The 13,265-nt window shown below is 40.0% G+C and overlaps 1 protein-coding gene across 1 annotated transcript; it reads right to left on the bottom strand.

Annotated features, from left to right (window-relative positions):
• Window positions 1-62: 62 nt before the first annotated feature.
• Window positions 63-4,907, bottom strand: LOC143292680 (protein chibby homolog 1-like). The gene is made up of 4 exons (XM_076603184.1): window positions 4,829-4,907; window positions 4,066-4,260; window positions 3,068-3,183; window positions 63-1,229 (listed from the first exon to the last, which is right to left on the bottom strand). The coding sequence occupies exons 2-4, from the start codon at window positions 4,250-4,252 to the stop codon at window positions 1,149-1,151; spliced, it is 384 nt and encodes a 127-aa protein (XP_076459299.1). The 5' UTR covers window positions 4,253-4,260; window positions 4,829-4,907; the 3' UTR covers window positions 63-1,148.
• Window positions 4,908-13,265: the final 8,358 nt, after the last annotated feature.

Genomic DNA, 13,265 nt, shown 5'->3' with positions numbered 1-13,265 from the left:
ACCTTATTAGAACAAAATCAGAAGACAAATGACTGATACGCATAGATAATAAAATGGGTCAAATTCAGCAAACTTCTATCCACACCCACACACAGAGTTTCATATACACATAAACAAAGGTCTCAGGACAAACCAGTAGTAATCTTTCGCCATCTGCATCACTATATAATACATGGCAATCTACATTACAACAGCATTAAAATAGCATCTCAAGTGACACATGGAATGCTGTAGTAGGAGGGAGATGTCACGGGGGAAGTAAGTGGTACCACACTCTCGAGACATTTTCTCCCCTCATTTCACTAAAAGAAAACCTCCATGTAATCCAGTTCAACAAGCTGTAGCAGTGCTGCAGCCAACATGGACTGGGTTCTCACAGTCATGAAAGTCTTGGAAAAAATAGGAAGCGCATTTCATTTGCCAGGGCTGGAAAAGTCTGGGGAACACGTCTTACTCTGCAAGGTCTGGGAACGTCTTGGAATTTTCATGAAACTTTCACCACACTTACACTACACACACTCACTCACACACATACACACACATACACAAAGTCACACACACACAAAGGCAGTTGAAGTGATGAAAATTAAGTACAAATGCAGTTTTTTTTTCTCTCTTTCCACCACAACATACTTACCCTTCCACTCCTTCCCTCACAACCTTTCATTCTGTGTGGTAATCATGCAGAATATGTGTCTGTACATACTTGTATGCAAGTAGTGGTCTTGAAAAATTAAATGCAAGGTTTTGGAAAAAGTATGGAATTTTGTTTGCTCACACTAAACCCTGCATAGAGATCCCATTGTCTTATGCAGTCCTAACCACAGGGCTGCCTTACCCTTTCCCAAACTCACTGAGAAAACTCCGAAGGCATACATTTGCAAGCAAACTGAGACCAGTCACCCACAGTTATCAGGCTTAGTTGTGGTTCCCCCCCCCCACCCCCCACCCATTCTTTGCGTCCATTACGACTGACCACATTTTACTGAAACGACACGCATACATTTACCAGTTTTGTCTAGGATAATTTTCACAGACCATGATTACTCTTTCACATCTGTCAATAATTATAAATCGTAATTGATTCAACACCTCCCTTCACATTCAGAAGCATTCACACTGTGGATCCCGAAGCGTGGTGGTGATGTTTATTTGCGCTTGCTTTTGGCATCACGTAGCTGCTTCAGCTCATTCTCATGGAAGTGTGAGACGGCAGAGATTTCGGCCAACTGTAAAACAGAGAAATATACATGTTCACTTTCAACAGTTTCTTTTTGCCACTTCATCACTTTCAGCGAGGTACAGGTCATGTATATGACACAAACATTAATGAATGCAAGGAAATATAATTATCACTCATTATGTTACACAAGACTGACTGCAACCTAACACTGTGGCAAACAGTACATATAAGTTATTGTCAATGAAAATTAGCTTTTGGCACAGAAACTGAAGAAATTCATATGTGGGCCTAGTAATGTAACTGTAAATGCGCTGCAATCTTTCAGATCCAGTCTGAAGACCCACCTTTTCCCCTCCTGAATAATTTACAACAGCTCATCCCTTCCCAGTATGAACTAAAATGACTAGTTGTGAGTGAGTGTGTTTGACAGTTTGAGAATTTGTTGGTTGTATTTTTGATTGTGTACTGTTTATGATTGTGTGATATGACTTGCGTGTGTGTGTGTATGTTGGGGGTGAGGTGGATGAATAATTCTTAATAATGTTTGGTATCTTGTGTTCAATTTTTTTCCTTTTTGATATTTACGTGTGTGTTCCATTTGCAAACACCTAGGACTAAAAGAATAATAATAATAATAATAATAAAGGCATTATGTCACACTTTTCACACTCCAGACCAGCATAACACTGCTGCATATGTGCATTCTGTCATTCGTTTATGTGATATGCATTGTTAGATATGGCAAGGTAAGCCTGATATGAAAGCAGAAGAGGAGGATGTTCCATAGCAAGTTATAGGAGCATGTGTATGCATGTCAAGTGGGCGTATGTGTCTCAGAATGTATGCCATATTGTGTAACTGTGTAAGAATATACTTTATCCACATGCATGCATGCATGTTTCACTGTCAGAAAAAAAAAAACACTTGCCAGATGTTTATATATTCACCACTGTCAATTTTTAAATTTATTTTTCATTCATAACCCTTTCCTTAAGAAACTGAAAATGTTCAAGTTCAAGATACCCACGGTTCACAGAAATACAACTGTAACTAGAAAAGATGCAAACTGATCTCCAGTTGTCTACTACAATTTTCATCTAAAGTCCTTTTTTTCAGCCACCTTCAATCATGGACAATGTGAAAAAACACTGTAAAATTCAAGGGCAATCAATTAAACTAAAACCATGCTGCTTGTACTAGTTATAGCTCAGCGACTACAACCACAAGGGACTACTTCAGGGCAAAAAAACCTGTCAGAATCAGTATCAGTCAGAGACTGAGAGAGCACCAAGCCATGTTGATTTATAACTAAGTCCTGTTCACAGTTATATATATCCATCAAGGTTCCAGCCCATTCAGGTTTTTGTCATGAGTTCCTGGCTTGGATACTTCATATTTCTTGTTACAAGCACTGCAAACTTTTTGCGAAAGGCTAGAACCCAACAATGCAAGTGAATGAAAAGGTTAAAATCATGCCAAAGGTTTTCAGTATCTAGGAGGCATCAAACGGTGCAGTAAATTTTCTTGTCTACTTGTCACCAGGACAACCAGAAGTGGAGTGATGGCCTAGAGGTAACGCATCCGCCTGTGAAGCGAGAGAATCTGAGCGCGCTGGTTCGAATCACGGCTCAGTCGCCAATATTTTCTCCCCCTCCACTAGACCTTGAGTGGACGCTTGTCATTCAGATGAGACGATAAACCAAGGTCCCGTGTGCAGCATCCACTTAGCGCACGTAAAAGAACCCACGGCAATAAAAGGGTTGTCCCTGGAAAAATTCAGCAGAAAAATCCACTTCGATACGAATACAAATGCAAAAATTATCTTGAAATTTCTTGCCCTGGTAGTGGCATCACCACAGTGTGACGGCAGCCAGTGTGACTCACCATGTCAAGGAGGATATCTACTTTGAGCTTGAGAAGATTGTTTTCCTCATGCAGCGTCTGGTTGGTCTTCTTCAGGTGTAGCATTTCTCTCTGGCTGACTCCTCCTGCTCCAGACTCTGCACAGCCAAGGAAGACACATTCAATTTACGACCATTGATAACAGTCATTCCTAGCAATCCTAACGATAAACGAAAAAATAGTGTTGCACAGCCAATGAAAATACTCATTTATTATCACTGTTCACAGCCATTCCTTCTACTGCATTCATTAGTAAATGAATAAATAATGGTTAGCATAATAAAAACAACAAAAATGATCACCATAACAAAAACTTGAAAAATTATGTGAATAATAAATATCCTTCCTTTGCAAACTGCCCCCTCCATGAGTACATAGATCAGCCTGCGCCTTTCACACCCTCTGAATCTGAAACTGAATTTTTTAGGGATGCTGCACAACTAAACTTTGAATTGAAATTTTATTTTTTACACTCTATTATTTATTTATTTTTTTTTTACATACAAATTTACTTTAACAAAAAAAAAAGAAAAAAAAAGAAGAAAAAAAAGAAAAAGAAAAAAAAGCAACATGTAAGAAATGACAATTGAAACGACTAACATATAGAAAAGTAGTAGCATTTTAAGAAGAAACACCACTGCCACAACCAACAGCAACATAGAATAATGATAATAATAAAAACTATTTTTATATGGCTGAAAAATACAACCTGAAGCAAGCTTGAAGTACTTTACAAATCCAATACTTAAAAAAAGAATCAAATAAACACATAAAATGAAACAGAAAATTACAAAAGAATCATAAAAGCACAATGAATTCTATAAAATCCAAGATCAAATTTTATGAGAAACACAAAGAAATACCTAAATCCAACAACTAATACTCCGTCAAACATGCTAAAAAAAACACCTAAGTAAAGAACTAAGATACGCACAATCACATTTATATATGCACACACGTATGAAACATAGTATACTGACCTGCGACCCACAAGCCATTCTCAAAAGCCACCTCCTGTCCTCCTAGGTTGAGCTTGACGCCGGTGTAGTCCACCCCAAACTCTGCACGTGACTGTTCAGCATCAAGATTCAAGTTGGACAGAGACTGCGCCCGTCGTGGCGGAGTCTTCTTCGGGGTGAACTTGTTTGCAAAGGGTCCAAAAGGCATGATGATGTCTAAAAAAAAATTAAAATTAAATAAACACAGTTGCGAGAAAGAGATGGATGGCAGTAAACTACTTGGTCAAGATCTAAAGAAGAATTTTACTAGCATGCTTGGGAAAGATCAGCAACAGACGTTTCACACACACACACACACACACGCACATTGTTTATGTCATCAGCTAATACTAGTAAATGGGAAGTGTGTGTCCATATTGTAATGTCATTATGTGCGTGTCTTGAGTGTTTGTGTGTGTGTGTGTGTCACTGTTTGCAGTGTGTGTGTGCGTGAGAGAGAGAGAGAGAGAGAGAGAGAGAGAGAGAGAGAGAGAACCATTCTGATTCGTTTCTCAAGTCAAAGATCAAAAGACTTGTTGAGCAGCACATATATACAAGCACCATTATTCTGAGCTGATCAAATATCATGCCGAGACATGCATTGCACGTCTCCCAGCAAGCAGTCCAATTCACAAAATAAGGATCGATTTTAGAGTGAGCATATTTCTCCATTAGCTACCACTTAATAATGAGGCAAAACAATCAATATCCTACAGAAGATCTCAAAAACATGCAGTACACTTACAGTGTTTGTTGTTTTCGTTCTAACAATTCTGGTCGACGAGCGTCTGTTGATACCGCGCCGGAAATTGCAAGCAGAATGATCTTTCTTTCTCTAAGAGAGGCAACTTCGATTTTATTTATGCCATGTCTTGGGGATTGTTTCCCTTAACTACAGAACCAGGAGTTTATCCAGGTGTGCGCCAAGGTGAAAACCTATCCCCCTTTTTGTTTGCTTTGTACGTGAATGATGTAGAAACCCACCTTATCAGGGATGGTTGCTCCCCTCTTGATATGGGACTAAACCATGTCGAAATAGTATTTGAATACCTCAAATTATTGCTAATTCTGTATGATGATGATGACACGGTAATATTTGCTAACTCAGAAGCTAAATTTCAGAAAGCGCTAAACGAACCAGAAGGATGCTGTAATGACTGGAAAATAAGTGTGAATCAGTTGCCCCAAAACAAAAATAATGGTATTCTGTGGCAAGAAACTAAAATATCAGTACCCGTTCACATTTAATGGAAATACTCTTGAATACGTACGTTACATTGACCTAGGACTTACTTTCAATTTTATGATGTTAAGTTTAACATAGCTGTGAAACAATTAAGAGATAGGCCAGACGGGCAATAATGTCACTGTTAAGAATTACTGTGTACGCATGCGAGTAAGTGAAAGTGTGTGTGTGTGTGTGTGTGTGTGTGTGTGTGTGTGTGTGTGTGTGTGTTACATATAGAAAATGATTGATTTAAGTTTTGTTAAAAACAAACAAATTGGCAAACAAAAACAACAAAACAACAAACCAACAACAAACCCATAACAATGTAACATATTTCTAATGAAAAACTAACAACTATAACAGCGAACCAAATGGACTATTTAACAAGGAGTCAGTGAAAAAGTCATCAGTACATTAGCAATGGACTGCTGAAAATCGTCAACACTGAAGATGATTTCAGTTCAGGGATTTGAGACTTTAACAAAGTATCGCAAGTTATGGTTGTGAAGTTTGGGGTAATAACTGTGTTGACACTGCAGAATCATTACACTGACTTGGAATACAGTAGATACATACTCCGGCTTAACAGAAAGCACATCAAAGTGTTTAATCTATGGTGAAACTGAATGTTTGGCCCTGCTTGTCAGTGCATGTATATTGCCGAATGATCAAATTCTGGCACAAATGTCCATTGACACTAGTATGAAATTTTCCTCTCGCATGCTCTATACATAAACTGAATGTTTTAATTTACAAATACACAAAAATGACTGGTTATATAAAGTCAAACAGATTCTAGATGAAAATGGACTGTCTTTTACGTGGTACTACCCATAATCTGTATCAACCGCATGGCTGATAAATAATCTGACCTAAAGGCTTAAAGATAGTTATACACAAAAATGAGTAGAAACTTAATTGTAACTGTACAAAAACCAATAATTACAGTTTATTTTTAAAAAGCAAATAGTTTTTAAAGATTATCTAGACATTTTGCCATTGTGTTGTAGCCGGCCTCTCACTGTTGAAACTCAGAACAAGTAATCACGTACCAGTCATTGAGAAAGGGAGACACATGAACATACCACAAGAAGCAAGATTAATTGTGTCATCTTTGACTTTGTGACACAGATCGAGTGGGACGAATACCACGTTGTCACGGAATGCCCTGCAATTCAAAATCTCCGCAATCAGTATTTACCTAAGTACGAGTATTACAGAATACGACCCAACTTTCACAAAATTAATATGCAACATTAATGTCTATTAATAAAAAGAAAAGTTGCTAAAATTTGCTAAATTCATAAAAGAAGGCTTTATTGTGTTTCACTAGGAGTCAGACTCAGTCTGGATTCTTTACCACTTATGCCTTTACTCTGCTTATAATTGTTGAATAGGAATTAGAATAATGACATGTGTTAATGTTAACACTACATCCTGTACATATCCATTTGTAATTGCATGATCATATATGTTTGTTTTTTTCCCTGTATATATCAAACCAGTTTCAGTTTTACTGGCGAATGGGTGCCGCTAAAATATCAAATTATGGTGCATTTTATTTTGTTACACCATGCCATTGTTATTGCTATGCTCCAGTTAACCCCTCAGTTCCCAATTCAGGTTCAACTGGCCAGTTTGATACAGAACCGAACATGTCATTTCACTCACAATTATTGTAACTTCAGTTTTGTGATCTGTGCATTTGTCTATGGAGTATTGCTTTCGCTATTCTTATTGCATTGTATCAGACTGATGATTACCTTTGACCTTTTATTTATTTTTTTTTTTTTTTATTTAAATTTTGTTTTCCATTGTTTGGTCGTCGTCCTGTTATTGTCATGTTTCATTGTTTCTCTATGACTCAAAAGTGTTAATGGGAATGGACTCATTGTCATTGTCATTTGTCAATGAAAAGGGGTGTGGTGTGTTGGAAGGGAGCGTGTCGATAGTCCGCCGTGTCGGTAAATCCCTGCGTTGATAGTTCGCCATGTCAGTAGTCCCCCGTGTCGATACTCTCCCGTGTGTGTGTGTGTGTGTGTGTGTGTGTGTGTGTGTGTGTGTGTGTGTGTGTGTATGCGCGTCCGCCGACAAAGGCATCCCCTTCCCAACATTTATGATTCCATCGAACCGCACAACCGACACAGACACACACACACACACACACACACACACACTGGCAGACACACAGGTCTGGTCTATACGTATTAATACATACATACATACATACATTCCACCGATCTCTCTGTGTGTGTGTGTGTGTGTGTGTGTGTGTGTGTGTGTATGTGTGTGACAGTCTCTATTCATCTGTCTGTCTGTCTGTGTCTGTCTCTCTCTCCGTCTCTGTCTGTCTGTCTGTCTGTCTCTGTCTTTGTTTATCTGTCAGTTTGTCGGTCTGTCTGTTTGTCTCTCTCTCCGTCTGTCTGTGTCTGTCTGCCAGTCAGTCTGTCTGTATGTATGTCTCTGTGTGTGTGTGTGTGTGTGTGTGTGTGTGTGTGTGTGTGTGTGTGTGTGTGTGTGTGTGTGTGAGAGAGAGTTCTTGCGTGTGTGCGTGCAGTGTACGATGTACGCCCCTGTGCGTGCGTGTGTGTGTGTGTGTGTGTGTGTGTGTGTGCGACGCCGTACATGACTTACGCGGAAGTGCGCCCAGATATCCAAAGAGACGTAGGGTACTGGTAGGCAGAAAAGTGGCAGAGAGAAGGACAAAACAAGGGGAGCCTTCGATGGGGGGACGGAGGGGAGGGGTGGGGGGGGGGGGGGGGAGGCGGTGGGGAAAGAAGAGGCGTACGGACTGAGAATGTGACAATGCGTACGTGCAAGTATGTGTGTGTGTGTGTTGTATCAGTGGGGGTAGAAAGAGTATGGGGTTATTAAAAAAAAAGAAAAAAAAGGGGGGGGGGGGTGGGGGTGGCGAAATAACTAACAGTACGCGAGCGTGCATGCCTGCGAGTGTGTACGTACAATGCATGGAAAGGGTGCTTGAGGGTTCAAGGTGGGGAGGGGAGGGGGCGGTGGATAGAAGGGGGAGAGAATGAAGCCTACCCCCCCCCCCCCGCCCCCCACCATCCCCCCTGACTCCCTTCGCTCACACACACACGTCAGCATTCTTCCCAATCAATAACAAAACTCAGTGGTGGGTTATTGTTTATTACTTGTTTCCACCACTACCACCACCAACAACAACAGCACTTGATCGTTCGCACTGGCCCGTCAGTGAAAGATGTCGGAAAATGTCATCACGTCAAACGATGGATGAAAAAGAAAGAAAGAAAAAAAAAAAAAAAAAAGCGAAAGAAAGAAAGAAAAGACTTTGTACAATGCAAATAATTATCACAGCTAAGTTGTATCACAGTACCGGGGGAAACTGTCAGGAAACATTCCGAAGAGAGCATCCCATGTCAGAGTTGTACATCGCTGTCACACACTGTCGCGGAACTTGTCAACATTCACGCGTTCTAAGGATTTTCATCGTACAGTCGTCTTCGAATACAATTTTCTTCTTTTTGTTGCTGTTTCTTCTCTTTCTGTCTGTCTCTGTCTGTATCTCTCTCTGTCTCTCTGTCTGTCTCTCTCTCTCTTTCTCTCTCTCTTGTTCTTTTTCTTCTCCACTCTGTCTCTGTCTGTCAGTCTGTCTGCAAGTCAATCTGTCTGTCGGTTTGTCTGTCTCAGATTGTCTGTCTGTCTGTCTATATGTCTATCACTGTCTCTCTCCCTGTCCACCCCCCCCTCCCCTCTCTCTCTTTCTCCTCCCCCCCCTCTTTCTACCACCTCTGTCTGTTTTTCTTGACTTGAAGATGATAAGTCTTTTAAAACGTGATGGGTGGTTTTGTTTTCTTTTTAAAAAAATATTATAACTTTACCACTTTTTGTTGTTGTTGCTTTTTGCTTGAAATAGTCTTGTAGGTATGTTGTTTTTCTCTTAAACAGCGAAAACGAAAAACTCATCTGTACTTGTTGAAGAGAGATTCTGATTGGCTGGATTTTTGTTTTTCCGCTCTTTCTCCAATGCCCGTCACAAGCATATCTACCCCACCGCCCCCCCCCCCCAACCCCTCCCCCCAATCCCCCCCTCCCACAGACACAGACACACACACACACACACACACACACAAACACATACACACACACACGCACACACACACGCATATACACATCGTGTTAGTTTGTTACAGAAAAAAACACAACAACATTGGGAACTGATTCTGTTCGGCCCACTTGTGGTGAAAGGCAATGAGAAAATAAATCAATAAATACTATACACATTTTCCAGTTATGATTATTTACACTGTGAGTCGACATTACTACCCCAGGCCTCTAAATCGTGCCTTTTTTCTGTCAATGTTTTTTCACATAATCATGCACATGAACTATACAAAAATCTTACCATTAGTAAATCAGGTATTTTACGAGTTATTGTCATGAGTATCATCAACATATATATACACAAGAACACACGAAGAACTTTAAAAAAAAACAAACAAAAAAACACTCGCGTCCGCCCGCCGCCCCTCCCCCCCTCTCCCCCGACCGCACACGCACACACACACACACACACACTATCTATGTGGGGGTGGGGGGGGGGCGGGGATCATGTAATGGGCAAATAACTGCCTATTCCGATGAATGGGGATATTGACAATTCCGAGAAATCGGTACGACATAAGCACGTGATGTAGAGACCATTCATCGTAGTCAACTTACCATCATACACACATAATCTTTCATGCTAATTCAAAATTGTATAAACTAGTAAATAAACAACCTCGTACAAGAAAGTCAAAAAAACACTTCACTGAGCACACACAAGTCCATAAAACTTGTCAAACATCCACACAATACTAATTACAAACAGCGATACGATAATTATAGATAATTCAATATAATGCTGGATGATTTGTTTGAACGACATAAAACGGACACAAACATCAAGGCACAACACGATATGTACGTGTGAATTCTGGTCTATACGTATTAATACATACATACATACATACATTCCACCGATCAGTCTCTCTCTCTCTCTCTCTCTCTCTCTCTCTCTCTCTCTGTGTGTGTGTGACAGTCTCTATTCATGTGTCTGCCTGTCTGTGTCTGTCTCTCTCTCCGTCTCTATCTGTCTGTCTCTGACTATCTTTGTTTATCTGTCAGTTTGTCGGTCTGTTTGTTTGTCTCTCTCTCCGTCTGTCTGTGTCTGTTTGTCAGTCAGTCTGTCTGTCTGTCTGTCTGTATGTATGTATGTATGTATGTATCTCTCTCTCTCTCTCTCTCTCTCTCTCTCTCTCTGCCTTTCTTTGTCGCGGTCTTCTTCTTCTTCTTCTGCGTTCGTGGGCTGCAACTCCCACGTTCACTCGTATGCACACAAGTGGGCTTTTACGTGTATGACCGTTTTTACCCCGCCATGTAGGCAGCCATACTCCGTTTTTCGGGGGTGTGCATGCTGGGTATGTTCTTGTTTCCATAACCCACCGAACGCTGACATGGATTACAGGATCTTTAACGTGCGTATTTGATCTTCTGCTTGCATATACACACGAAGGGGGTTCAGGCACTAGCAGGTCTGCACATATGTTGACCTGGGAGATGAGAAAAATCTCCACCCTTCACCCACCAGGCGCCGTCACCGTGATTCGAACCCGGGACCCTCAGATTGACAGTCCAACGCTTTAACCACTCGGCTATTGCGCCCGTCATTGTCGCGGTCGAACACACACACACACACACACACACACATACACACACGAACACGCGGGCGCGCGCGCGCGCGCACACACACACACACACACACACACACGTGCGCGCGCATGCACTCACGCACACATAGAATCCCTCCTGTCATCCCAACTTCAGCCCAACCCTCAACCGCCACACATGTACCAATACTGTCCCTTCCCCTCCCCCCCTCCCCCCTCCCCACCCCCCACACACACCCCGCACATACACACGCAGTAGCTAGGTTACAGTAATGATAGACATCTTATGGGCATGGAAATCTGCCAGCGTAAAAACATCCATTCGTATAAGTTCACAAACTGTAAAACCCTTGTTTTGCATGGACAGTAGTAAAGCAATGAGCCCCCAAAGCAAAATATATGAACAATTACATTTCATGATGATAACAACAACAACAACAAAAACAACAATAATGATAATAATAATAATAATAGTAATAATAATGATGATGATGATAAGTTGTTCATAATTACACTCGCAACATACATTCTATTCATTTACGCTGTGCGTGATCATTTTATCAAAGGAAGAATATTTCCAAAGCACAAAATCGAATTTACAAATAATACATCAAAAACATTGCATTAAAACAAGGAACTTAGATGTTGATTGAAAAAAAAAAAAGATTAGAAAAGATATCAAAGAACTATCAAAATTAATTATTAAGCAATGTACAAATCTGTGAGTTACAACGTAAATACACTGAATTGTGCTCAAACGAAAATGGCATGACGTACAGGGCGATATAAACACACAGACACAACTGCACGCATGCACATACAGCCATACGCACGCACGCACGAAAGCAAGCACGCACGCACACACAGACACACACATACGCGCGCGCGCGCACACACACACACACACACACACACACACACTCCATATCCAAAGTAAGTTATCAAAAGTCACCATGTTCAAAAAAATAATCAAAGGTATCAAAAAGTTACATAGCCGTTAGTAAGGTTCAAAACATACGCATTATTATTCGATACAAAATGGATTTGTTGTAAAAGTATTAAAAGACTAGAAACCACAATGCTACAAAAATAACAGTTTTATAGATGTAGTTGTCATACAAATTAAAACACACACACACACACACACACACACACACACACACACAGAGGCAAAAAAATATTGAAAAAGACAGAGACAGAAGACAGAGAGGGACACACACACACACACACACACACACACACACACACACACACACACACACACGCACGCACGCACAGATTAAATGAAATGAAACGAAGAGCATACTGATTTGCAGAAACAGTGGCTGACAAACAGACGTACTGACATATAGAGATAGAAAGACAAAAGTATTATTCAAAATACACACATAAAATCCGTCTACAAATCTTGTTGGCATTAAACAAAACAGGTTTAAAAATTCTTCTGCAGAAGACAGAAAACTGGTATAAAAATCAAAACATTTTGTCCAATATATCAAAGCCAAAGTTACAATCAATAATTCAGATGGTATCCGAAGGTGTTTAAAATGTTTGAAAAATATTTACAAAAAATATTTACAAGATATTCAAGCGATATAACATAACCGTGATTTTGATAAATGGACTGGGGATTTGCTTTTATCTTGTGTTTGTATTCACTTACAAATCTTGAAAGGTTATTTGGAATCTAACTTCACTTCTTTAAACATTTTCTGCGAGTCGATAAATGTACTGGTGTAGAAAATGACAGCGCTTTTCTGACTTGGAAACCGTTCAGTATACAATTAGAGACCCCCAGTTTCTTTATTGATGAAAATAAAAGCAAATAAATCAGTTAATTCTATGAATATTTGTTTGCTTGTTCGTTTCAAAACAAAGAAACTTTTGTGATGAGTAAATTCATGTCCATTTCATATGGGGGAGGGGGGGGGGGATACGCGTAAGTTCGCTGTTTACTTGCGAGAAAGTACAAATGCACATTCACAATCAAAAAAATATAAAACACGTTTAAAGATGTACAATAATAATGTGTACGTTTCTGACAAACCATCCAAAAAAAAAAAAAAAAAAAAAATCTATACCAAAGGCATATAAAAGCAAGCGATACAAAGATTCTTAGGTATACAAACTCAGTCAATAGAAAAGCCAACCGTTAAAAAAATTAATATATTATGTGGTCAAAGAGGAGGCAAATCCGCAAGCTGTTCCTATGTGGGGGTCGGCGAGAAGATGCACATTTCTCTGAGTGGTTGAAACGAACGGGA

The sequence above is a fragment of the Babylonia areolata genome, chromosome 18 (genome assembly GCF_041734735.1).
Source record: "Babylonia areolata isolate BAREFJ2019XMU chromosome 18, ASM4173473v1, whole genome shotgun sequence".
NCBI lineage: Eukaryota > Metazoa > Mollusca > Gastropoda > Neogastropoda > Buccinidae > Babylonia > Babylonia areolata.
The sequence above is the reverse complement of the archived record's forward strand: the minus strand, read 5'-3'. Positions and strand labels throughout refer to the sequence as shown.